The sequence below is a fragment of the Pan paniscus genome, chromosome 4, assembly GCF_029289425.2.
Source record: "Pan paniscus chromosome 4, NHGRI_mPanPan1-v2.0_pri, whole genome shotgun sequence".
Lineage (NCBI taxonomy): Eukaryota > Metazoa > Chordata > Mammalia > Primates > Hominidae > Pan > Pan paniscus.
Genome location: NC_073253.2, coordinates 59,315,576 through 59,340,101, shown reverse-complemented (window position 1 = coordinate 59,340,101; position 24,526 = coordinate 59,315,576). Strand labels below are relative to the sequence as shown.

At 41.5% G+C, this 24,526-nt stretch overlaps 1 protein-coding gene across 7 annotated transcripts in view; it reads left to right on the top strand.

Moving 5' to 3' along the window:
• Window positions 1-24,526, top strand: part of SNX18 (sorting nexin 18) — a 238,349-nt gene that overhangs the window by 79,594 nt on the left and 134,229 nt on the right. The window contains exons 2-4 of one of the 7 annotated variants that reach the window (XR_010112195.1): window positions 20,418-20,602; window positions 22,284-22,488; window positions 22,866-23,071. The exons of 3 other annotated variants lie outside the window; for them this stretch is intronic. Coding sequence is in view for 2 of the 4 variants with exons in the window: in XM_055112383.2 (XP_054968358.1) it covers window positions 20,418-20,542 (125 nt within the window). In the remaining 2 variants the exon portion in view is untranslated. Of the gene's footprint in view, window positions 1-9,066; window positions 10,091-20,417; window positions 22,590-22,865; window positions 23,072-24,526 lie in introns of those variants that run through there. 3 more of the 7 variants (XM_055112383.2, XM_055112389.2, XM_055112385.2) reach the window with 3 other exon arrangements.

Here is a 24,526-nt window from a genome sequence, read left to right as displayed (position 1 = left end):
ACCAAGTTGACCTGATAGATATCTACAGATCTTTCCACCCCAGAAGGACAGAATATACATTCTTCTTGGTACCACATGACACTTACTCCAAAATTGATCCCATAGTTAGAAGTAAATCACTCCTCAGCAAATGCAAAAGACTGAAACCATAACAGTCTCTCAGACCACAGCACAATCAAATTAGAACTCAAAAGTAAGAAACTCATTCAAAATCACACAACCACATGGAACTTTAACAGCCTGCTCCTGAATGACTCCTTAGTAAAACATGAAATTAAGGCGGAAATTAAGAAGTTCTTTGAAACCAATGAAAACAAAGAAAACGTACCAGAATCTCTGGGATGCAGCTAAAGCAGTGTTAAGAGGGAGATTTATAGCACTAAATGCTCACATCAAAAAACTAGAAAGATCTCAAATCTACACCCTAGCACCACAACAAAAATAACTAGAGAACAAAAAGCAGACAAACCCCAAAGCTAGCAGGCAGACAAACCCCAAAGCTAGCAGAAGACAAGAAATAACCAAGATCAGAGCAGAACTGAAGGATATAGAGACACAAAAAAAACCCTTCAAAAAAATCAATGAATTCAGGAGCTGGTTTTTTGAAAAAATTAATAAGATACATAGACTACTAGCTAGACTAATAAAGAAGAAAAAAGAGAAGAATCAAATAGACACAATAAAAAATGATAGAGGTATCAGCACGGATCCCACAGAAATACAACTATCCGAGAATAAACAGTTTTATGCAAATAAACTAGGAAATCTAGAAGAAATGGATAAATTCCTAGACACATACACCCTCCCAAGACTGAACTGGGAAGAAGTTGAATCCCTGAATAGACCAATAGCAAGTTCCAAAATCGAGGCAGTAATAAATAGCCCACCAACCAAAAAAAGCCCAGAGCCAGATGGATTTACAGCTGACTTCTACCAGAACTCAGCTCCTACAAAGAGGAGCTGATACCATTCCTTCTGCAATTATTCCAAACAATTGAAAAGGAGGGACTCCTCCCTAACTCATTCTATGAGGCCAGGCCTGATACCAAAACCCGACAGAGATAAAACAAAAAAAGAAAACTTCAGGCCAATATCCCTGATGAACATCAATGTAAAAATTCTCAATAAAATACTGGCAAACCGAATCCAGCAGCACATCAAGGAGCTTATCCACCATGATCAAGTTAGCTTTATTCCTGGGATGCAAGGCTGGTTCAACATATGCAAATCAATAAATGTAATCCATCACATAAACAGATCTAAAGACAAAAACCACATGATTATCTCAATAGACACATAAAGGACTTTGATAAAATTCAGCATCCCTTTTTGTTAAAAAACTCTCAATAAACTAGGTATTGAAGGAACATACCTCAAACGAATGGGAGCCATTTATGACAAACCCACAGCCAATAGCATACTGAATGGACAAAAGCTGGAAACACTCCCCTTGAAAACTGGCACAAGATATGGATGCCCTCTCTCACCACTCCTATTCAACTTAGTATTGGAAGTTCTGGCCAGGGCAATCAGGCAAAAGAAAGAAATAAAGGTATTCAAATATGAAGGGAGGAAGTCAAAATGTCTTTGTCTGCAGATGACATGATCCTATATTTGGAAAACCCCATTGTCTCAGCCCAAAACTTCTTAAGCTGATAAGCAACTTCAGCAAAGTCTCAGAATAAAAAATCAATGTGCAGAAGTCATAAGTATTCTTATACACCAACAACAGGCAAGCAGAGAGCCAAATTGTGAGTGAACTCCCATTCACAATTGCTACAAAGAGAATTGTATCTCTGTCAGGTTTTGGTATCATGACAATGCTGGCCTCATAGAATGTGTTAGAAAGGAATCCATCCTTTTCAATTCACAATTGCTACAAAGAGAGTAAAATACCTAAGAATACAGTTAACAAGGGAAATGAAGGACCTCTTCAAGGAGAACTACAAACTTCTGCTCAAGGAAGCCAGAGAGGACACAAACTAATGAAAAAATATTCCGTGCTCATGGATAGAAAGAATCCATATCATGAAAACGGCCATACTACCCAAAATAATTTATAGATTCAATGCTATTCCCATTAAACTACCATTGACATTCTTCACAAAATTAGAAAAAACTATTTTAAAATTTATATGGAACCAAAAAAGAGCCCATATAGCCAAGTCAATTCTAAAGAAAAAGAACAAAGCTGGAGGCATCACCCTACCAGACTTCATTCAAACTATACTAAAAGGCTACAATAACCAAAACAGCATGGTACTGGTACAAAAACAGACACATAGACCAATGAAACAGAATAGAGAACTCAGAAATAAGATCACACATCTGCAACCATCTGATCTTCAACAAACTTGACAAAAACAAGCAATGGGGAAAGGACTTCCTATTCAAAAAATGGTGCTAGGAAAACTGGCTATCCATTTGCAGAAAATTGAAACTGGACCACTTCCTCATACCTTATACAAAAATTAACTAAAGATGGATTAAAGACTTAAATGTAAAACGCAAAACTATAAAAACTCTGGAAGAAAGTCTAGACAATACCATACAGGACAGAGGCATGGGCAAAGATTTCATGATAAAATCACCAAAAGCAATTGCAACAAAAGCAAAAATTGACAAATGGGGTCTAATTAAACTAAAGAATTTCTGCACAGTAAAAGAAACTCAGAGTGAACAGGCAACAAACAGAGTGGGAGAAAATCTTCACAATCTATCCATCCAACAAAGGTCTAATATCCAGTGTCCACAAGGAATTCAAATTTACAAGAAAAAACAAACAACCTCATTAAAAGGTGGGCAAAGGACATGAACAGACACTTCTCAAAAGAAGAATTCATGCAGCCAACAAACATATGAAAAAAAGCTCAACATCAGCAATCATTAGAGAAATGCAAATCAAAAAACCACAATGAGATACCGTCTCATGCCAGTCAGAATAGCCATTATTAAAAAGTCAAGAAACAACAGATGCTGGCAAGGTTGCGGAGAAATAGGGACACTTTTACACTGTTGGTGGGAATGTAAATTAGTTCAACCATTATGGAAGATGGTACGGCAATTCCTCAAAGAGCTAGAACCAGAAATACCATTTGACCCAGCAATCCCATTACTGGGTATATACCAAAGGGAATATAAATCTTTCTGTTACAAAGATACATGCACACATATGTTCATTGCAGCACTATTTAGAATAGCAAGGACATGGAATCAACCCAAATGCCCATCAGTGATAAACTGGATAAAGAAAATGTGGTATATATATACCATGGAATACTATGCAGCCATATAATAAATGAGATAATGTTCTTTGCAGGGACGTGGATGAAGCCAGAAGCCATTATCCTCAGCAAACTAACACAGGAACAGAAAACCAAAGGCCACATGTTCTCACTTATAACTGGGAGCTGAACAATGGGATCGCATGGACACAGAGAATGGAGCAACACACACTGGGACCTGTTGGCGGGGTGGGGTGGAGGGAGAGAGAGTATTAGGAAGGATGGCTAATGGATGTTGGGCTTAACACCTAGGTGATGAGTTGATAGGTGCAGTAAACCACTGTGGCACACGTTTATCTATGTAACAAACCTGCACATCCTGCATATGTACTAGAACATGTACCAGAACTAAAAATGATTAAAAAAGATGAAATATGGAAACTTTGTTGTCCATCAATCATCTATCCATTCATCTATTCCTCCCTCCATCCCTCCCGTCCTCCCTCTGTCTGTCCATCTGTCCATCCAATCCATCCATCCATCCATCCATCCATCCATGTAGTGATGTGCTGGAACACCTCTTCCCAACTCTGTATCAAATAATGGCTTGAAGTTGGCCATGTGGTAGTATAAATATCCTGAAAATCAAGTTGGCAACCATTACAAATCATGGTTTTTTTGTAGATCCAGTTGTTAAACATTCACTAGCATGCCACTGATTCTATCTATTCATCTCTTTTATGTAACCATCTAACCATTTATCTATGCATTCATGGGAGTCATATGAATTGGCTACCCAGGATGTACCAGGCACTCTGAGGCCCTTTGTATCTCTACTCTGAGCCTGAATGTTTGCTAGACTCTAACAGTGAGAGAGCATGAGGAGAGTCTTTGTTTTACTGCTTGCTTTGGTACATCCTGGGAAGAATTTCTGTCCCATGATTAGACCAGAAACTACGTGAGGCCTGAGGCAGGAAGCAGCCTAGCATGTGTGGATGAGCCAACTACATCTTCCCTCCTGTTCATATTAGGCAGCCTTTGCCCCAGGACAGTGACCAGCAGCAGCACGGGAAAGTGGGGAGAGGAGGGATGGCAGATGAAGTTCCACCCGAGGTTATCGTCCCCATAGTCCCCACTGGTTTCCAGTTCTGCCTTCTGCTCCTCTTGACCCTTCTCTCTTACTCTACTCAGTTTCTCCTCACTGCTCCATCACATGAACTGGGGTTTATGCTCCTTCTTCCTCATTTCTCACCTGTCTGCTTCAGTCCATGAGGTAAAAACACATGATCGGGAAAAAAATTGCAAACAATTTTTTAAAGAAAAAAAGGGCACATTAGAAACCAGGAATTTGGAGCAGACTTTGGTGTGGTTTTAAGACACGTCTGGAGTTTTTCATAATTCCCTATTCTCTGTTGCACTGCTTGCCAACTTCCTGAAACTAGTGTTTCCTTTGACAGTTATCTTACACACCCTCCTTACACCCAATAGTCAGACAGTACTCGCTAAGTAAGCAAAGCTCCTCCAAGAATATGGCCCTACTGGAATGGCCATCCCTCAAGGCAGAGCCCTGGCAGTGATAAAGTGTTAGGAGATTTTTAAGTACAGAGAGATGTGGAATTGGAGGGGTGATTGAAGCTCTGTAAGCAAAGGCTGAAGACCTGAGGCTGCCTATCTGGGAATCACACAGGCCGCATAATATGGAGACAGCAGCTGGGTAGAGGCAGCTGGCCCCAATAGAGAGGGCAGGCAATGGCCAGGAGGATAGGTAGGTGTCACTGGGAAAATGGCCATAGTCTAGCAGGCTTTTGGAGCCTGCAAATGTTGAGATTCTAAGAGGGTCTTCTCACTGAACTTTGCCTCAAACACTGCTGGCTGAAATAAAGAGTGTTTCTAAGTAGCAGGAACTGACGGGACGTTAGCGGTGGCAGAGATCCGAGTTACCTGAGGCGAATCCATAAGGGTGTGCAGCAACTTCAGGGTGGACTTCCCCAAAAGAATTAGACTGAGGGGCATAAGGCAGAAGGAGAGACTGAGGCAAGTGTCAGAGCAGGAGTGAAAGTTTATTGAAAACTTTAGAACAGGAAGGAGAGGAAAGAAAGGAAGGAATATACAACTTGGAAGAGGGCCAAGTGGGTGACTTGAGAAACCAAGTACACAGCTTGATCTCTTGACTTGGGGTTTTATACATTGGCCTCCTTCCGGGATCTTGCCTTACTTCTCCCCACTCCTGAGGTCTTACTGGGAAGCTGCTGATCAGTTTCAGGTGTTTTCTGTCCATTAGGAGACTGCCTTTCCCTGGCACTGGCTGTGAGCAATTATTACTTTAGAGAAGCAGTTAACAACTGCCTGACCATCACCTGATGGTCACCCAACACTCCTGGTGTGTATCGAGCCCTCTCCTGCCCTGCTCATACCTGACAAGCTACCTGCTGTAACCGAATTGGGGCAATGTAAACCTCGTGGCAATGTTTCCAAGTATTATTTGGGCATTCTTTAATTTGGATTTGCCAACTGCATTCATCAACCAATTATTACACATAAAATGTAACATATAGTATCTGTGTATAATTTATTTCATATAATGTAGGGTTGTAAATATATTATTATTATATGGCATGAATAATCAGAATTATCAGGATCAAAGTTGTTTGGAAATTATTTAAAATATATATATATATATATATATATATATTTTTAGAGATAGGCTATCACTCTGTCACCCAGGCTGGAGTGCAGTGGCACAACCATAGTACACTGGAGGCTCAAATGCCTGGGCTCAAGAAATTCTCCCACCTTGGCTTCCCAAAGTATTGGGACACAGGCATGAGCCACAATGCCTGGCCTAAAGAATTTTTAATCTAAGGACTGTTATCTGATCTTTTAAGAAGGCTTGAGAGATTTGAACTTATATTTTATCTGAACCCAAGACTCAAATCCTGGTTATGTTTTAGTCAAACCCAGCCAACATGCCTGAATTCCCAGAGGAAGATGATGTAATTTAAGAGATTTTTCAGCTGTTTTTGCTTCTTTCAGTCTTGGTTCTGGAAAATGCTAGAGTCCAGAAGCCAAAGAAAAAAGAATAAGAAAAAAAGAAAGTCAGAGTTTCCTGGAAGGCAACTGTCCTGGGGCTACACTGGGCATCTTTCTTTGCTAACTCCATTCTTACTGAAAAACGTCCTCCATTCTTACTAACACATAATTATCAGGTCAATCCTACTGAGTTCAGCCAAGAACGCCAGACTACAACAAAGAATGGGTATTTTCTTCAACTGGACAAGGATGTATTGAGTACCTTCAATGTGCTAAATGCTATGGTTACACAGGTGAATGATAGCTATGCTTGCCCTCAAGTCGGGGGTTTTGCAATCTATTTAAGAAGAACAAAGTGGAAAGGAGAAAGAACACTAACAATTACTGAAGATCTACCTCATTCTTTCATCTAACAAAAACTTTTTGAGTGTCCATTATGTGCCAAATATTGTTCAAGGTACTAGAGATTCAGGAATGGAGAAGACAGATGTGGTCCCTGCTCTCGTGAAGGTTTCATCCTAGTAGAGCAGACAAACACATTATAAAAATGCCATGCTGACAGTATGATGGCTTTTCAAAAAGTTAAACATAGAATTACCATATGATCCAGCTGACAGTGTGGTGTCTTCTCAAAAAGTTAAACATAGAATTACCATATGATCTACTACTAGGTATAACACCTAAAGAATTGAAAGCAGGGATTTAAACAGATATTTTGGGCACTGGTGTTCATATGAACATTATTCACTATAGCCAAAAGGTGGGAACAACCCAAGTGTCTACTGGCACACGAATGGATAAATGAAATGTGATAAGTACATACAATGAAATACTATTGTCTTAAGAAAGAATGACATTTTGGTACATGTTACAACATAAATAAACCGTGACAACATTATGCTAAGTGAAATAAGCCAGAAACAAAAGGACAGATATTGTGTCATTCCACTGATATGAGGTACTTTGAATAGGCAAATTCATAGAGACAGAAGGTATCATAGAGATTACCAGGGGCTGGGAGAAGCAGTTAATAGGGTGTTACTATTAAATGGTACAGAATTTTAGTTTGGCAAGATGAAAAAGTCCTGGAAATGGATAGTAGTGATGGTTGTGCAACATTGTAAATATGCTTAATGTCACCCAATTGTATACTTTAAAAAATGGTTAAAATGGCAAAATTTGTTATGTATATTTTGCCACAATAAACAGACAAACCAAAAATGGCATGCTGGTAAAGTAAGAGGATGACTGGATATTGATTTTAGATTGGATGGCTAGGGATGGCCTTTCTGAGGAGTGTCATCCACGCTGAGATCTGAATGTCAAGAATAAGAAAGAGGTAAGGCACAATCAGAAGGAAAAGCAGTCCCCGAATATGGAACTGTAAGATCAAATACCTGAAGGTAGACACAGGCTGGATATTGGAGGAACAGAAAGGAGACCCTCTGGTCTTCCTCTGGTGGAGGAAGTGTGAGGGGTGGTGAGTGGTCAAAATGTAAGATCTAAGATGTAAGCAGGAGACTCTTTCCAGTCAGCATGAGGGCTGACTTCTACTGGACTTTATTCTACCTTAATAGGAACTCTCTGGGGGATTTTAAGCAGTTGAGTAACATGAGAAGGAGGAAATATATCCTGTCTTGGGCAATTTTAGATGGATTCATAGTGGTAACACTTTACCTGGGACTTAAGTCATAGACATTCATGGGGAGGAAAGCTAGCAAAATTGTTCCAGAGTAGTACCAGCAGAGACTCAGAGTTAGGGGTTTAGACTTTTTTTTAAAAAAAGCAATATTTAATTTGAAGATCTTAGAAAATGTAAAGCCACGCTTATCACAGTAGTGTGTTACGTACCAGGAACCACGTGGGCCATAGAGTAATCATCTTCTTGGAGTAAATTTTGCTCAGATTACTGAACTTTTTTACATAATTTTAACTAATATTTTTAGTTGAAAACAATGTTTTTTAAAAAGTTTAATCATATGTTTTATTTAACACAAGATATCCAGAATAGTATTATTTTAACGTAATCAACATAAAAATTATTGAGATTTTTTATGATCAATTTTGAAACTTATTTATTTATTTTTGAGGCAGGGTCTTGCACCATCACCCAGGCTGGAGTGCAGTGGCACTATCGCAGCTCACTGAAACCTTGAACTCCTGGGCTCAAGGGATCCTCCTGCCTCAGCCTCTCAAGTAGCTAGGACTACAGGCATGTGCCAACACACCCGGCTAAATCTAAAAACTTTTTTTTGTAGAGACAGGGTATCACTTTGTTGACCAGGCTAATCTTGAACTCCTGGGCTCCAGCAATTCTCCTGCCTCTGCCTCCCAAAGCGTTTGTATTATGGGTGTGAGCTACCACGCCCAGCCTAATTTTGACACTTTAAAAAAATGTCACCACTTTTTAACAGTCATTTCTTCCTTTTCTTTGAATTGTGGTAAAATACACACAGTATAAAATTCAATATTGAAAATCATACTTTTATATTGCAATGAATAAAGATGTATTATGCAGTGTAATGTACTATTTGTATAGATTTTCCAGGCGTTTCAGGTTTTGGATGGCTGCCTGTGGCTACACACCAGACATCCATCCATTCATACATCTACTCTCATCTATTGTTAAGGAACATTTCATTAAAAAAGTCTGTGAATGACTGAATTGTAAATGACATCCCTGTATAAATGGTTATCAGATAATTCTTATGTGAATCTTCTTTTGCTATTGATTCATCTATCATAAAAATAATCAGTTTTCAAGTTATTAGGCTGCCTCTGAATTTTATCTTGCCTTTCTTTGTATTTCCAGGTTAGTCCCTCTAAACATTTACCCAACTTTTGGTCTTTACGATAATGAAGACATCTGACCTCTGGTTGGCCATTGGATTGTTGAAGAGGACTTTGGGAGACCAGGTAGTTCACTGGGTCAGTTGGCTCAATTCAGAGGCATTCACTCATTCTTGCTCTTCGTCCCACCCCGGAGTGTCCTGTAATACGAATGAACTCTCCCTCTCTGATCTAAGCATTTTTCAACTTGCAATTTTCATGGAGATAATTCTAGGTTTATATGCAATTTTAAGAAATCAGACGGCGAGGTCTCGTGTATTCTTCACCCAGTTTCTCCTAACATTTTACAAAACATTAGTATAATATCACAACCAGGAGATTGACATTACTACAATCCATCCATCTTTTTCAGATTTTCCCAGCTTTATTTGTACTCACGTCTGTGTATGTGTGAAAATTGCACAGTTCCATAAAATGTTGTCACCTGTATAGGTTTGTGTATCCACCACCACAGTCAAGATACTGACAGTTCCAACATCACAAGGATCCCTTATTTTGCCCATTTACAAACACTCCTACCTTCCTCACCCACCCCATCCCTATACCCTGGCAACCATTAACAAATATGTCCTCCAGTTTTGAAATGTTGTCATTTCAAAAATGTTATATAAATGGATGCATACAGTATGCATTCTTTTGAGAAGGGCCTTTGTGTGGTTCCTGTGTAATAATAATGAGTCTGACTCCATTTTCTGATGTTTGTTAGTAGCTTTTATACCCCACTCTTCTCATTTCCCATTTTGCCCCACATCTGGGTAAGCTGATAAGAAAGCCTGGGTTCTTCTGTTGGCACTGAGATTCCAACCATGTGGGCCCCCCGCCTGTGTGCAGGAACCCTCACCCCAGCCCCACTCCCCAATGCCTAAGAAAACTTCAAGTCAGTTTTCTTTCCCTGCTCTCTTACGCTGTTTTTGGACCTGTTTGGGAAGCTTTCCCAGCTGTCTCCAGAAAACCTCATTATTTGCGTAATAAACCTTTTCACACTCTTTCGATGTCTATCTGGTGTCATCATTTGAACCATAGTTTAGGTGGGAATTTATCCTATTTCTACAGAATGGCTACAATAGCATAATTCTTGGATATTCATCCTATTTGTTGCCTGTATAGTATTCCATGGTAGGTATGCATCACAATTTGTTTAACCATTCACCTGTTGAAGGACATTTCTGGCCTTTCCACTTTTTAGCTATTACAAATAAAGCTGCTATGGGCCAGGCACTGTGGCTTATGCCTGTAATCCCAGCATTCTGGGAGGCCGAGGCAGGCGGATCACTTGATGTCGGGAGTTCACGACCAGCCTGGACAACATAGCAAAGCCCTATCTCCACAAAAAAATACAAAAATTAACCGGGCGTGGTGGTAGATGCCTGTAGGTCCAGTTACTCAGGAGGCTGAGGCAGGAGAATTGCTTGAACCTGGGAGGCAGAGTTTGCAGTGAGCCAAGATCATGCCACTGCACTCCAGCCTGGGTGACCGAGCAAGACTGTCTCAAAACAAACAAATAAACAAACAAAAATAAAGCTGCTGTAAACTTCATGTGCAGCGTTTTATGTGAACATAAGTTTTCCTTTCCCTGGGATTAAATGCCCGGGAGTTCAATTGCTAGGTCATATGGTACTTACATAATTGCTTTTTAAAGAAACTGCCAAACTATTTTCCAGAGTAGTTGTAGCATTTTGTGTTCCTATCAGCAATGTTTGAGGGATCCAGTTTCTCTGCATCCTCATCAGCATTTGATATTGTCACTATCTTTTTCTTTAGCCTTTCTGATAGGTGTGTGGTCATATTATGGCTTTAATTTGCCTTTCCCTAACGGCTAATGGTACAGAACATCTTTTCATGTGCTTATTTGCCATCTGTATAGCCTCTTTGGTGAAATGTCTCTTCATGTCTTTTGCTCATTTTCTAATATGAACTGTGCTTTTTATTTTTTATTTTATTGTATTATTTTTAAAGTTTTCTTATTTAAAAATAGAAATGGAGTCTCACTATGTTGCCCAAGCTGGTCTTGAACTCCTGGGCTCAAGTGATCCTCCTACCTTGGCCTCCCAAAGTGCTGGAATTACAGGCATAAGGCACCACACCCAGCCACCATGCTTTTTAAATAATGGATTGTGACCTGTTTGTGTACTGACAAGTACTTACTGGGATATGGAGATAGCCTGAGCTGTTTAAATAGTGTTAAATAGTGTTGTGAAATCAGTGTTGAAATAAACAGTTAAAGAAGGAAGGATGACTGGTGTGTCTGTGTGGGGGTGTATATGTGTATGCATAGTTGTGTACGACTGTAGCAGGTATTAATCTTAGTTCCCTATATTCAAGTGTGCATCACTTTATTTTCTTTAAATCATCTGAGTACCCATCCTCCTAGGCTGGTGGGAAATTCACACTCAGCCCTTGGTGTCTCTCCCTGCCCTCCAAAGTGTGTAAAGGTCATTAGGTCTTATTAAACACTCTGGCACAGGGAAGACTGTCACTCTAGTTTACAGTTGTGGGTCCACACTGTTTTCCACTAAAGCACCAGTCCATTGTCCCAACCTGTATATCTCATGCTGGGCAGCTCAGCTGCTAATTCCCTGTTCTTAGAGCATAGGACTCTGTGATGAGGTTGGGAGCATCTAATCTCCCATGTTTCCTCACAGCCTCTGAGGTCTTGACACCTTCTCACAGTCCAGTAGAAATTTCTGCAATGATGGAAATGTTCCATAACTACTCTGTCCAGTATGGTAGCCACTAGACATATGAGGCTATAGAGCACTTAAAATGCAGCTAGTGCCACCGAGGAGCTGAATTTTTAATTATATTTAATTTTAATTAATTTAGAACTTTAAAACCACACATTGATATTAACTACTGAGGTGGGCAGTACAGCCTAGGGGGTACTGCCACATTCTTGGTTATGATTTATCCTTCTCTTTTGGCTTTCTAACACCTGAAGAAAATCTCTCTCCCTTTCTTGTTGTCCCCAAAACACATCTTATCTCTTCTTGGGGACATCATCCACAATCTCTATGATGGTATTCATTTTCTATTTATTTACTTATTTATTTATAATATCTTATTTTTAGAGTCAGAGTCTTGCTATGTTGCTCAGGCTGGCCTCCAACTCCTGGCCTCAAGTGATCTCCCACCTCAGCCCCCTAAAGCTTAACTTTCATAAAAAACTGAAAAAGCCTCAAATCTTTCTATTTGTCCCACCCTGCAAAAGGGCTGAGATTAAAAAAATGCCAAGGATTTGGCTACCTCCTTGAAATTGAGAAGAAAGAAGTATAGGGAAGACAAACGTGAGCCAATATGTCAATAAATTGCCATGCCGTGGTGATATTGTTTGGATGTTTGTCCCTGCCCAAATCTCATATTGAAATGTAATCCCCCACATTGGAGGTGGAGCGTGGTGGGAGGTGGAGCATGGTGGGAGGTAATTGGATCATGGGAGTAGATTTCACATGAATGGTAAACCATTCATCCTCTGCTTGGTGCTGTCCTTGGAATAGTGAGTGAATTCTCGTGAGATCTGGTCATTTAAAAGTGTGTGGCACCTCCCCTCCTCTCTCTCTCTGTCTTCCTTACTCCTACTTTCGCCATGTGACATGCCTGCTTTCCCTTCGCCTTCCTCCATGACAGTAAGCTTCATGAGGCTTCCCAGAAGCTAAGCAGATGCCAGCACCATGCTTCCTGTATAACCTGCAGAACCGTGAGCAAATGAAACCTCTTTTCTTTATAAATTACCCAGTCTCAGGTATTTCCTTATAGCAATGCAAGAACAGACTAACACACACAGTAATACAGTACGACTTAGGTAGGTATCTCAATGATGTGACACCACCCTTGTGTCACATCTGTCAAGAGCTTCAGTCTAATGTGTATATAGCACTCTGTGGTTTACCAAACCTGACACCACTGAACATGTCGCTACATTGCTCCGACTTTACACACAAAAGAATGGAGGTTGGGAGCAGTTAGCAGAAGCTTAAGCAAGTGATTTCTGTAACTATGGTGAGACTTGAATCCACCCCTACACAGCATCCTGGGCTGGCCACTCTGCAGGGCAGATGGAGAGTGATTTACAAGCAGAGTTTTCCGCTCAGCCAAGATTGGAGATTCAGATGCTTCCCCTCTTGGCCATATTTTCTTTTACAAATAACCAGGCAAATAACCTGATCAGGCAAATAACCAAAGAGATTATTTGCATAATGTTATTGCTTTGGTGTGTTATTTGTTGGAGTGTGTTAAATAACCACGAATGTTTATTAGTCAGCTCTTCCTCTGCCAGCAGAAGAATGTGGTCCCTGAGATACTTTCGCATCCTGTTGTGGTGTTGAAGTAATTAGGAGGGTGTAACAGGGAGGGGGTTAACCCTTGTTGCAGCCCTGGCTGAGGCGAACATATAGATACAAGCTCGTTAAGAGCCCAGTCAGTTAGTAGTCTGACATTAGTCCTTGAGAAGTTACCCTTAATCAGACATCCAAATTTCCCTAACATTGTCTGATTCTTTAGGAAAATACAGAATCATCTATTGGCTACGTTTACAAATGTTTTGGTTGATTTCTATGGTCAGCCTCTACCCTAATCCAGAACAGAACAGATTGAATATTTAAGGATCATCCTATGTAAATTCAGTTCATTCAACCTCTGCTTTTTAAAAATCTCCTCCTTATGGGTGTTTGCCCCATAATCTTTGCTTACTTTCCAGGTGCTGAGCTTGACCTGCTGAGGAGTCTGTCAGTCTCAGGCTGCTGCTAGTCCCTTGACAAGATAGACGCATTTCCCTGAGAGATATATTTTAAACATATCATTTCCTTCTGGTTTTTAAGATCATTCTGCTGTCCCTTGAACATCTTCAAGGTAGCCCTAAGCCTGCTGGCCTCACCCGCCCCAGTAGGAAGTATGCCCGAGATGGTCCTTTTCCCACCCAGAGAGAGAATCACCATGCCCTGTCTCCTGACCATGACTTTGACTCTACAGTCAAAAAAAATCCCTTGGGCCTTTGTTTCCTGCTTTACCCTGCGGGTCCCAGGGTAGTCTGCTGTCTGTTGTCCTCCAGGTCCCCTTCTAGATTCCATTCTCCTGCTGACTAATGGTGTCTGGAATGACGTTCTAGAAATTATTTTCCTCTCCAGGAACAACTTAAGGGGAGGAAGAAGAGGATGCCAGCTAGGAAATCATGTCTACTGATTCCTAGTTTGTCTTTCACTTGCCTGGAATGGTAACCCCAGATATTTCCAAGAGGTTTCAGTCTACACCTACTTTAGCTTATTCCTGAAAGCATAAACCCCACTCACATAAGCCTTTATCTGGTAAAAGAAAGGAGAAGTGGGGGTGGGGGCTGGAAATGATGGGGAAGCAACTTGACTGGTTTGAGGGGGGATGTTTACAGTGTTGGGGTGAGGCAGGGTGCCTGGAGCAACACATTGTGAATTCTGGAATTTTCTTCTTCTTCTTTTTTTTTTAATTAGAGACAGGGTCTCACTCTGTACTCCAGGCTGGAGTGCAGTAGCACAATCATAACTCACTGTAACCTCAAACTCCTGGACTCAAGCAATCCTCCTGCCTCAGATTCCCAAGTAGCTAGGACTGCAGGTGTGCTTCACCATGCCTGGCTAATTTTTAAATTCTTTAATGTAGAGATGATGTCTCACTATATTGCCCAGACTGATCTTGAACTCCTGGGATCAAGCGATAACTTGTTGTTATAATAGTTAATATTATTGTTAGTAATGAGCTATTCCTAATAAGGACCATTCAAGTTATTGCTTTGGCAGAGGAGCAATTAAAGAGTAGATTATTTCCAATTTTCCTCTTAGAGGGTGGGAATTTTTTTTTTTATTTTTATTTTTTGAGATGGAGTCTCACTTTGTCACCCAGGTGGGAGTACAATGTCGTGGTCTTGGCTCACTGCAACCTCTGCCTCCCGGGTTCAAGCGGTTCTCTTGCCTCAGCCTCCAGAGTAGCTGGGACTACAGGTGCGTGCCACCACACCCGGCTACTTTTTCTGGGTGTATTTTTAGTGGAGAGAGTGTTTCACCATGTTGGCCAGGGTGGTCTCGAACTCCTGACTTCATGATCTACCGGTTTCGGCCTCCCAAAGCGCTGGGATTGCAGGCATGAGCCACCGTGCCTGGCTGGGGGTGGGATTTTTAAACTTGGATTTTATCGGCATACGCACTGGGGCTTACATTTGTCATAAACACTAGAAAAAACAAAACACTGTCCACTTAGTTTGAAGGCTACAAGGCATGGTGCAGCTGATCTGTTTTCCAAAGCTGCAGCCATAGGTCCCTTTTCCTTCTCCACTGTCACCCGAGCCATGTTCCTAGCTGGTCTCTATTACAGTCTTTGCCAAGGACAAACACTGACTCAGGAGACAGTGACAGGAGGCAATCTGTCATGTTTCTCAGTCAGTGACACTCTCCCAACCAGCATCACTCAACCCACCCTCACCCCAGACACTAGATTCCCACCCTAGGGCAGCTAATCCAGACCTAAGGCATCTAATTGGAGACCTTTTCCCTTCCTCCTTTTCATTCCATCCCCCACAGCAAAGCTGTCATCTTGTGTGTTAAACATTCCTGGCCTTGCCAAGTAACTGAATAATGGGATAAACTGCTTGTATTGTGACAATGGGTTGTAACAGCCAGAGCCTAGGATGGGAGCGGTGCTCAGATGCCTTCAAGGGCAGGTGGGTACCAATGTGAGATGTTGGGTATGCCATAATTGGGAAATACTGGGCTGACGGCAACTTGGGTAGCAGCAAAAACTCTGCCTATAGGGATTATCTTAGTTCGTTTTATGCTTCTATAACAGAATTCCTGAGACTATGTAATTTATAAGAATAGAGATTTATTTCTTACAGTTCTAAAGATTGGGACGTTCAAGGTTGAAGGGCTGGCATCTGGCAAGGGCTTCTTGATGCATCATCTCATGAAGGAAGGCAGAAGGTCAAGAGATCACGCACATGAGAGAAAGAGGGAAGGGGCTGAACTCATGCTTTTATCAGGAAGCCACTCCTGCAATACAGGCCTTAATCCATCCAGGAGGGCTCTGCCTCTTCACCCTCATGACCTACTCATCTCTTAAAGGTCTCACCTCTCAGTGCTATTGCATTGGGGATGTTTCCAACACAAGAACTTTGGAGGACACATTCAAACCCAAGCAGGAATTTAAATTTGATTCAAAATGCTGGTGGCTATAGTTTGTTGTCCCAGATGAAAGTGTGAACTTCTTGTTTTAATCAGTCAGTAAAAGGGTAAGGCCCTCTTTTTTTGTTGTTTGTTTTTTTGAGACGGAGTTTTGCTCTTGTTGCCCAGGCTGGAGTACAATGGTGCGATCTCGGCTCACTGCAACCTCCGCCTCCTGGGTTCAAGTGATTCTCCTGCCTAAGCCTCCCGAGTAGCTGGGATTATAGGCATGTGCCACCATGCCCTAATTTTGTATTTTCAGTAGAGATGGGGTTTCTCCATGTTGGTCAGGCTGGTCTCGAACTCCCGACCTCAGGTGATCTGCCTGCCTCGGCCTCTCAAAAGTGCTGGGATTATAGGCGTGAGCCACTGCACTCTTTTAAGAACCCAAGTTTGGTGTTCTGAGGTGAAGGGCTGCATGAGATAAGAATATGGTTGGGATAATTTTGAGCATGTTCTTCATTAGCAAAAGAAATGTTTCTCCTGAACAAAAGTTGCCAAGGGCATTGAAGTTAAAATGTTTTGATAAAGATAACGGAAAGCAGTCCTGCCAGCCCATTGGCCATCATGGTTCTCAAAGACTTAGGGAGGAGAAAAAACTTTGGAGCTGGAATCTGCAATTCTGTTGTTGGTTCTGGGTCTAGAAATGGAAAACTAGGCCCTGCTGGAAACAAAAAGAGCATCTCCCTGATAAGACCAGCAGGCAGATAAGAGTGGTTTGTGGGGGTTTTATTAGGCTCAGAAGCCTCAGAGCTAAACTTCTAGATTTTAAAACAGTTTAGAGTAAGATTTATGGAACAAGATCAGTGATTAGTAATCTCTAATTATAGTGAGATAAAGTACTACTTGTATAATATACATGTTCTTTCTAAGAATTCATAAGCAAGGAAAAATAATGAGAAAGATTTAAGGGCCAGGTGCAGTGGCTCATGACTGTAATCCCACCACTTTGGGAGGCTGAGACAGGTAAATTGCTTGAGCTCAAGAGTTCAAGATCAGCCTGGGCAACATGGCAAAACCCCATCTCTACAAAAAAAATAAAGAAATAAAAATTAGCCAGTCGTGGTGGTGTGTGCCTATAGTCCCAGATACTCACTCTGGAGGCTGAGGTGGGAGGATCACTTGAGCTCAGGAGGTGGAAGTTGCAGTGAGCCAAGATCACATCAGTCAAGCCTGGGTGATTAAATCTTTTAAAAATATTTAAAAGACATAGACACTAAAAATAAAATTAGTTGAGTATTCTATTCCAGGTACTGTCTTAAGCACTAACTTAAACTGTCTTACACACTAACTTAAACTTCTTAACAACACCCTAAGAAAAAGGTATAATTATTCACATTTTACAGATGAGGACATTGAGGACCAGAGAGATTAAGAAACTTGTCCAACTCACCCAACCAGCACATGACTCTAGGGAACATACTCCTTCTGCTTTGGTTTTTATGGAAAAAACATTGTAGATGGAGTGGATGTTCAGGGCTCTGGAGCTTCAGTTAGAGAGGTTTGGGAGAAGCCTGACCCTTGTGGGATCCATTTTGGTCTAACAATACGCTCATTCATGTTCCAAGCCAAAATTGTAGTAGGTAAAATATTTTTGTCTCTCGACTTCCAGATGTCTACCACGTAAAGAGAAAATTCTTGAGCATGATCTAGAAGGTTCTGTCTAGTTCCCAGCTACAATTCTAGCCTGTCTCCTCTCTCACATGCCTGTAGTCTACCCACCCTAGACTAGCTTCTCATCCTCTGGGCTTGTGCCCCTACTGCTTCCCTTTGCTGGGTGTACCCCAAGTCTGCCTCATGCATTCCTACTCTCTTTCAAAAATCCAGCTTGGGTCATCTCCTCTGTAAGGATGTTCTACCCTTGCCCCCTCACCTCCCAGTCTGACAGACAGACTTAGTCACTGCTTTCATGCTCTCAAACCCCACTGCATATTTCTCTTAGCGATATCATTGCATTGTATCACAACGTGTGTTTCAGTCTTATGCATCTTAAGATTTTTAAACGCTTCTGAAAATACGGTGCCTATCTTGGGTATGCCACCTAGTTTGGGCTTTAACCAAATGTTTCTAGACTCTACAAGAGTGCACAATCCTTCAGTTAATAGGGTAGCTCTGGAGGAAAAAAATGTACATGATCCTCAGACAAAGCACATCTGTTATTTGTGTCTTCAATAACAGATGCTTTGCCAATTAGCACAGTTAATGTCAGAATTGTTTCTTACAGGTGAAATTAGTGGCATGTTGATTAACACGATGAAAGTTAGAAATGGGATCTGTTTGGTGAATATAAAGATAAGTAGACTAGTTAAAAGAGCTTAGAGACTCTCCACTCTTGCATGAATAAAATATCCAGCACTCTTAGAATGATGCCTTTACCTGGTCTTGGGCCTAGCCATAAACTGTGGAAGATTCTGGTCGCTCAATGCTGGCTAAACTGGCAGCATTATTCTGCCTCTGGAATCCCAGAAATTGTCTTAGAGAACTTTGCAAGGAAGATTATATGAACCACTTTTTTGCTTGCTTACTAACAAATATTTAGTTAACAAGTGTCTGTGTATGCAGCAGAATTTGGCCAGTGGCTTGCTTTGTTCATGATTGTGTAACATTTGTGGAGAAGAATAGCTAGCAGTTCTGACTTAACAACTCCTAGGTTGCAATCATCCACACATGACCTATCTGGCTCGGGTCAGTTTTCAACACCCACTCACTGGAGTGTGTCCATACTGCTTCCCTATTTTCCAGGTGGTTCTTATCTATTTAATAACAACTTACTTCTTCAGGAGAAATAGACTATTGCATTATTACATTAACTATTCACTCTGATTGTAAAACCACATCCCGATTTCAAAAGTATTAAAAGGTTAAAGAAATGTGCATCTTGGCCAGGCACGGTGGCTCACACCTGTAATCCCAGCAGTTTGGGTGGCTGAGGCAGGTGGATCACTTGAGGTCAGGAGTTCGAGACTGGCCAATATGGTGAAACCCTGTGTCTACTAAAAATACAAAAAATTAGCCAGGCGAAGTGGCAGGTGCCTGTAATCTCAGCTACTAGGGAGGCTGAGGCACAAGAATCTCTTGAATCCAGGAGGCCGATATGGCAGTGAGCCAAGATCGTGCCACTGCACTCCAGCCTGGATGACAGAGCAAGACTCCATCTCAAAAAAGAAAAAAACAATGTGCATCTTAGAATAAAAGCAAACACAATGTCAGATCTCCCTTCATAACTTGCCTGTGTTTTAACCAGGTGCTCACTGCCTAAACTCAGATGCAAGGTAACTGTGGGGTTTCTTTTCCTGTGCTGGGACAAGCCAATGGGAGATATCTGGGGACAGGGAAGTCTCTCCAGGGCCCCTGCAATCACATCAAGCTGGTTTTTATCTCTGAGTCACAGACTTAGCTTTCTTCCCCTAGTTCCTTCGACATGAAGGAGGTCTCTTGATTTTGAGATATAAACACTGAAGCAATGAATGAGAGCAAACAACTTCGTCAAAGGCCCCTTCAAAGAAAGTCAGTGGTAAAGCAAAACACACCAGCAGTGTTCCAACTCTCAGTTAATTCACCAGTGAAGCCGCAAGGCCTCTCCTTTCCATGGGCTCCAGCATAAAGCATTTTGACAGATGAATTCCTGACCTGAACAATTCCTTGCCTTTAAAATTCATAAAAGCATAGCAGAACAGAACAGAACAGAACATTGAGTGCAAATAAACCTGTCCACTAGTAGTTCTTATAGCTCCTGTTTGGTTCCACAGGAAAACAACAAGTGAAAACATGCTTTTTACTACTCTATAGAAAATATTTCCTTAGAAAGCAAGGTAGAAATGGTGTACTTCCCCCTCCCAAGTAAAACTTCTCAAAATTTTCAGTTTTCAGATTCTCCTTGTCTGTCAGTGGCATTACTAAAGATGTCCTGTGTTCAACAGAGAATTGAAATAGACTGTGGGAGGGATGGAGAGAGGTGTGCTAAAGAGACAGAAAATATGGTTTCGACCCTCAAGAAACACAAGTTGTAGATTAGGAGATACACCACAAAGAAGATAATTATAGCACTGAGTGAAGTTCTGGAAAGGATTTGTTCATGTCTCTGTTGATGAATCTCTCTTTTTTCCCCTCTTTCTTTTTCTTTTTTTTAAAATAGAGACAGATGTCTCGCTATGTTGCCCAGCCTGGTCTCCAACTCCTGGCTTCAAGCAATTCCTCCTGCCTCGGCCTCTCCAAGTGCTGGGATTACAGGAATTAGCCACCATGCTCATTCTCCATTGACTAATCTGTTAATAGTCCTATCTTTGGGTAAGGTCAGCCATGGAGAAAATGCTGGAAGAGGTAAGGTCTAAATTGGGGGATGCGAGGATTATGATGGAGGAAGGGGAACAGCATTCCAGGGTGACATAGTTTGGTTGTGTCCCCATCCAAATCTCATCTTGAATTGTAGTTTCCATAATCCCCACATGTCATGGGAGGGACCCAGTAGGAGGTAATTGAATCACAGGGGCCGTTACCCCCATGCTGCTGTTCTCATGATAGTGAGTTCTCATGAGATCTGATGGTTTTGCAAGGCTTTTCCCCCTTTGCTTGGCACTTCTCTCGCCTGCCGCCATGTGAAGAAGGATGTGTTTGCTTCCCCTTCTGCTATGATTGTAAGTTTCTTGAGGCCTCCCAGGCCATGCGAAACTGTGAGTCAATTAAACCTCTTTCTTTTACAAATGACCCAGGCTTGGGCAGTCCTTTATAGCAGTGTGAGAATGGACCAATATACAGAGTTAGTATTCCAGAGTAAGGTGAAGTTTCACAAAGGTAGAAATAAGCAGATCAAATCCCAGCAGAGTCCCAGGTCATGGTCTTTGGGTTCACTTAGACTTTGCCATCCTTCACCACTTTCCAGTTGTGTCATGTTAGACCACTTCTAGCCTGTCTCCTTGGCTACAAAAATGGGATCATTAGATCTGCCTCATAGCATTCCTGTGAGAATGAAATAAAATAACATGCAATGTTAGAGTAGATGTTAAATAAATGTGCAGTTTTCCTTTGGAGTAGAAAGTTACTAAATGAAACTGGTGAGAGAAGGGGTTGAGGTTACTGGCAAAATGAAAGGGAACCCCAAATGTTTAAACTTTGTATTGCTTCCTAGAAGACTAAATTAACATCTCCATATGGAAGCTTTTAGGATTAAAATACACCAGACAGGACAACTCAGTTATAATTTAAAGTGTGTGCTAAAAAAAATCAGTAAGTAAAAAGATATACATCTCAGTAGTTAATAAAGGAGACAAGTTTTATAGCCCCTGTTCTATAAGCAAAGCATAAGCATAATGAATTCGAGTTTAACATCTGAAAAGTAGAAAAAAAAGGAAACCTTTTTCACTCTAAAAAAGCAAAACAAAACAAACCATATTAAATTGCTGACCATGGTGTAGCTAGTAATATTGAGCAGTAAAAATTATTAGGCATAGACAGGTTTCCATTAATAAGCTGACACTGACACTGTGGTCTCAAAGATTCTAAGATATAAGTATAATCAGAAAGCAGAGGTGAAAGGAAGGCCCCCGCTCCAAAGAAAATAAAAGTTATTGTTTAAGTTAGCAATTTCAGATGACAGATGGTGCATTAAAAAAACAACAAAGGCCAGGCACAGTGGCTCACGCCTATAATCCCAGCACTTTGGGAAGCTGAGGTAGGTGGATTGCTTGAGCTCAGGAGTTTGAGACCTGCCTGGGCAACATAGCAAAACCCCATCTCTACAAAAAATACAAAAATTAGCCAAGCATGATGATGCATGCCTGTGGTCCCAACTACTCGGGAGGCTGAGGTGGGAGAATTGCCTGAGCCAGGGGAGGTCGAGGCTGCCTTGAATTTTGATCACATCACTGCACTCCAGCCTGGGTGACAGAGCAAGACCCTGTCTCAAAAATCAGTCGTACAAACGTAAAAACCTCTCATTTGACGTGTACTTTATGCGTTAGGGCACAATACACTTTGAATACACTATCTATGATTCTTTTTCTAGGTGGAGAGGAGAAGAAAGTGCAAACCAAAAAGTGACTGAGGCAGATCTCAATGAATTAGAAGTTTATTTTGCCAAGGCTGAGAAAGCACCCAGGAAAAACAAACACAGCTCATAGTAGAATTTGTGACCTGTGCTTTTTCCAAAGAGAGTTTTGGGAACTTCGGTATTTAAAAGGGAAAGAGCAAGCAGGACGGAAGAGAAAAAAGTAAGCAACGAGGCAAGTGGTTACATTCTTGTGAGGTTCTGGTTAGTGCTTGGTAAATCTACATTTTACACATGAGTAGAGAAAAGTCAATTATGCATTCATCTGGGGCCCAGTAAATCTACATTTTACATCAGCTAAAGTAAGCATGTGAAATTACAGCTATTTGTTTGGGAACAAACGGAAGGCGGTTTTTATGTGACTCAATTGCCAAGCTTAACTTTCTCTGGCATAGTGAGTTTGGGGTCCTGGGATTCTACTTTCCTTTAACAATGGTTTTGTCCTTCAGTTTTTCACCTCTGTTTTATAAAGAGCTCTGTCAGTTAGGGAAGCAGATGTCACAGGCAAACTGGCATGATTTTGCAAGGGTTTATTTACAGAGTGACTCCTTGTGGAGCTGTGGACATACAGGAGGCATAAGAGATGGTGCATTATCCCAGGGCAAATATCAGCAGAGCTGCTGTCATCCCTGGGTCTGGAGCTTTGGGGAAGGAAGCAGCTACCAGAACCTGGAAGAAGAGTCACATAGAGGAGGCTGCCTTGAGAGAAGATGTCATCTTTAACTGGAGGATGCAGTCAGCCTGAGGTAATCTGTTAGAGAGGTGTCAGTTGAGTGAATATACTGAGGTCACTGTCAACTTCCTTCTGTTTCTCTGCGCGGCCTCCCACTTGCCAAACCCAGCCAGAAGGCAGAGAGTATTGGAGCCCATTGATGTAGCCCATCCTGCCTTCAGGCAGACAGCAGATCTGTAGGGGACCATAGAAAATATCTGACATAAGAATGAGAGGTGACACAAGAACAGAGGCGTTGCGGTGGAGGAGGAGCCAGACAGGAAAAGAACTAGAATTTGGCTGGTACATTGGTTGGGCAGAGTAGCCATAACAAAATACCATAGACTGGGTGGCTTAACAGAAATGTATTTCTCACAGCTCTGGAAGCTGGAAGTCCAAGATCAAGTTGTTGGCCAGCTTGGTTTCTTGGGAGTCTTCCCTCTTGGCTGGCAGGTGGCCACCTCACTGTGTCCTCACATGTTTTTCTTCTCTGTGCACATGCATTGCTGGTGTCTCTTCTTTTAACAGCAGTCATATTGGATTAGGGCCCCACTCCTCTTTTACCTCATTTAACCTTAATTACCTCTTTAAAGGTCCTTTCTCCAAATCCATTCACATTAGGGGTTAGGAAGGGGAACACAGTTCAGTCCATAACAGTTGGCGATAAGGTTTACACCCCCAGTAAATCCTTTATGGTTGCTATGAGTATGAATTAGAGTAGCCCATGGAACTCCCAAAGTCTCTCATTCTGGTGTGACTGTTCATCACACTAACCTCCTTTTTCTGGTATTGGATGTCCACTTCTAACCCTCTGGCCACAGGCACCCTGACCTGGGTTATTGATTTCCAGGTGCTAACTCAGAGAACTTCATTCTAGTCTAGCATTTCATTCATTCCTATGAGTAACTTTGCGTTCTTGCCAGCATTGTGAATCAACAATCTCCCTTTTTACTAAGTCTATTTAGTAAAATTTGAGTTGGGTTCTTGCCAACTTGTGTCCCCAAGTCCTGACTAGTCCTGACCAGGGATAAAGGGCACTTATTTGTGAGAATTTTGTTCTAGTAGCAGGAAAAATTAGAAATGTCATTCTTAAGATTTGAGGCTAGTTTTCTAAAATAGCAATAGCTTATCCCTTCCCCTAGCAGATAGGTCTACCCCTTCAAGGAATCTACAGAGCCAGGGAGGAGACACAACATCCCTGTTTAGTGACCACTGCAGCCAGTCGTGATGTTTCTCAACAGGGACCTTTAGAAAGATATCAAGCACAACAACGTTACTGTTCACATTCAGAAAAACGAGAAAGTGCAATGAAAGGGCATTCACAGATCACTCAGGTATCAGAGAAGGGTTAAAGATAGACCCTTCTGGCTGCTCATTTAGCCACACTCCTTGTTCTTGATGAGATGGGTGGGTTGAAGCCAGGATGCCCTGGAGACAAAAGCAGCTTAGTCAACCCTCCAATAAAACACCCTGAATATGTTGTCTCAGA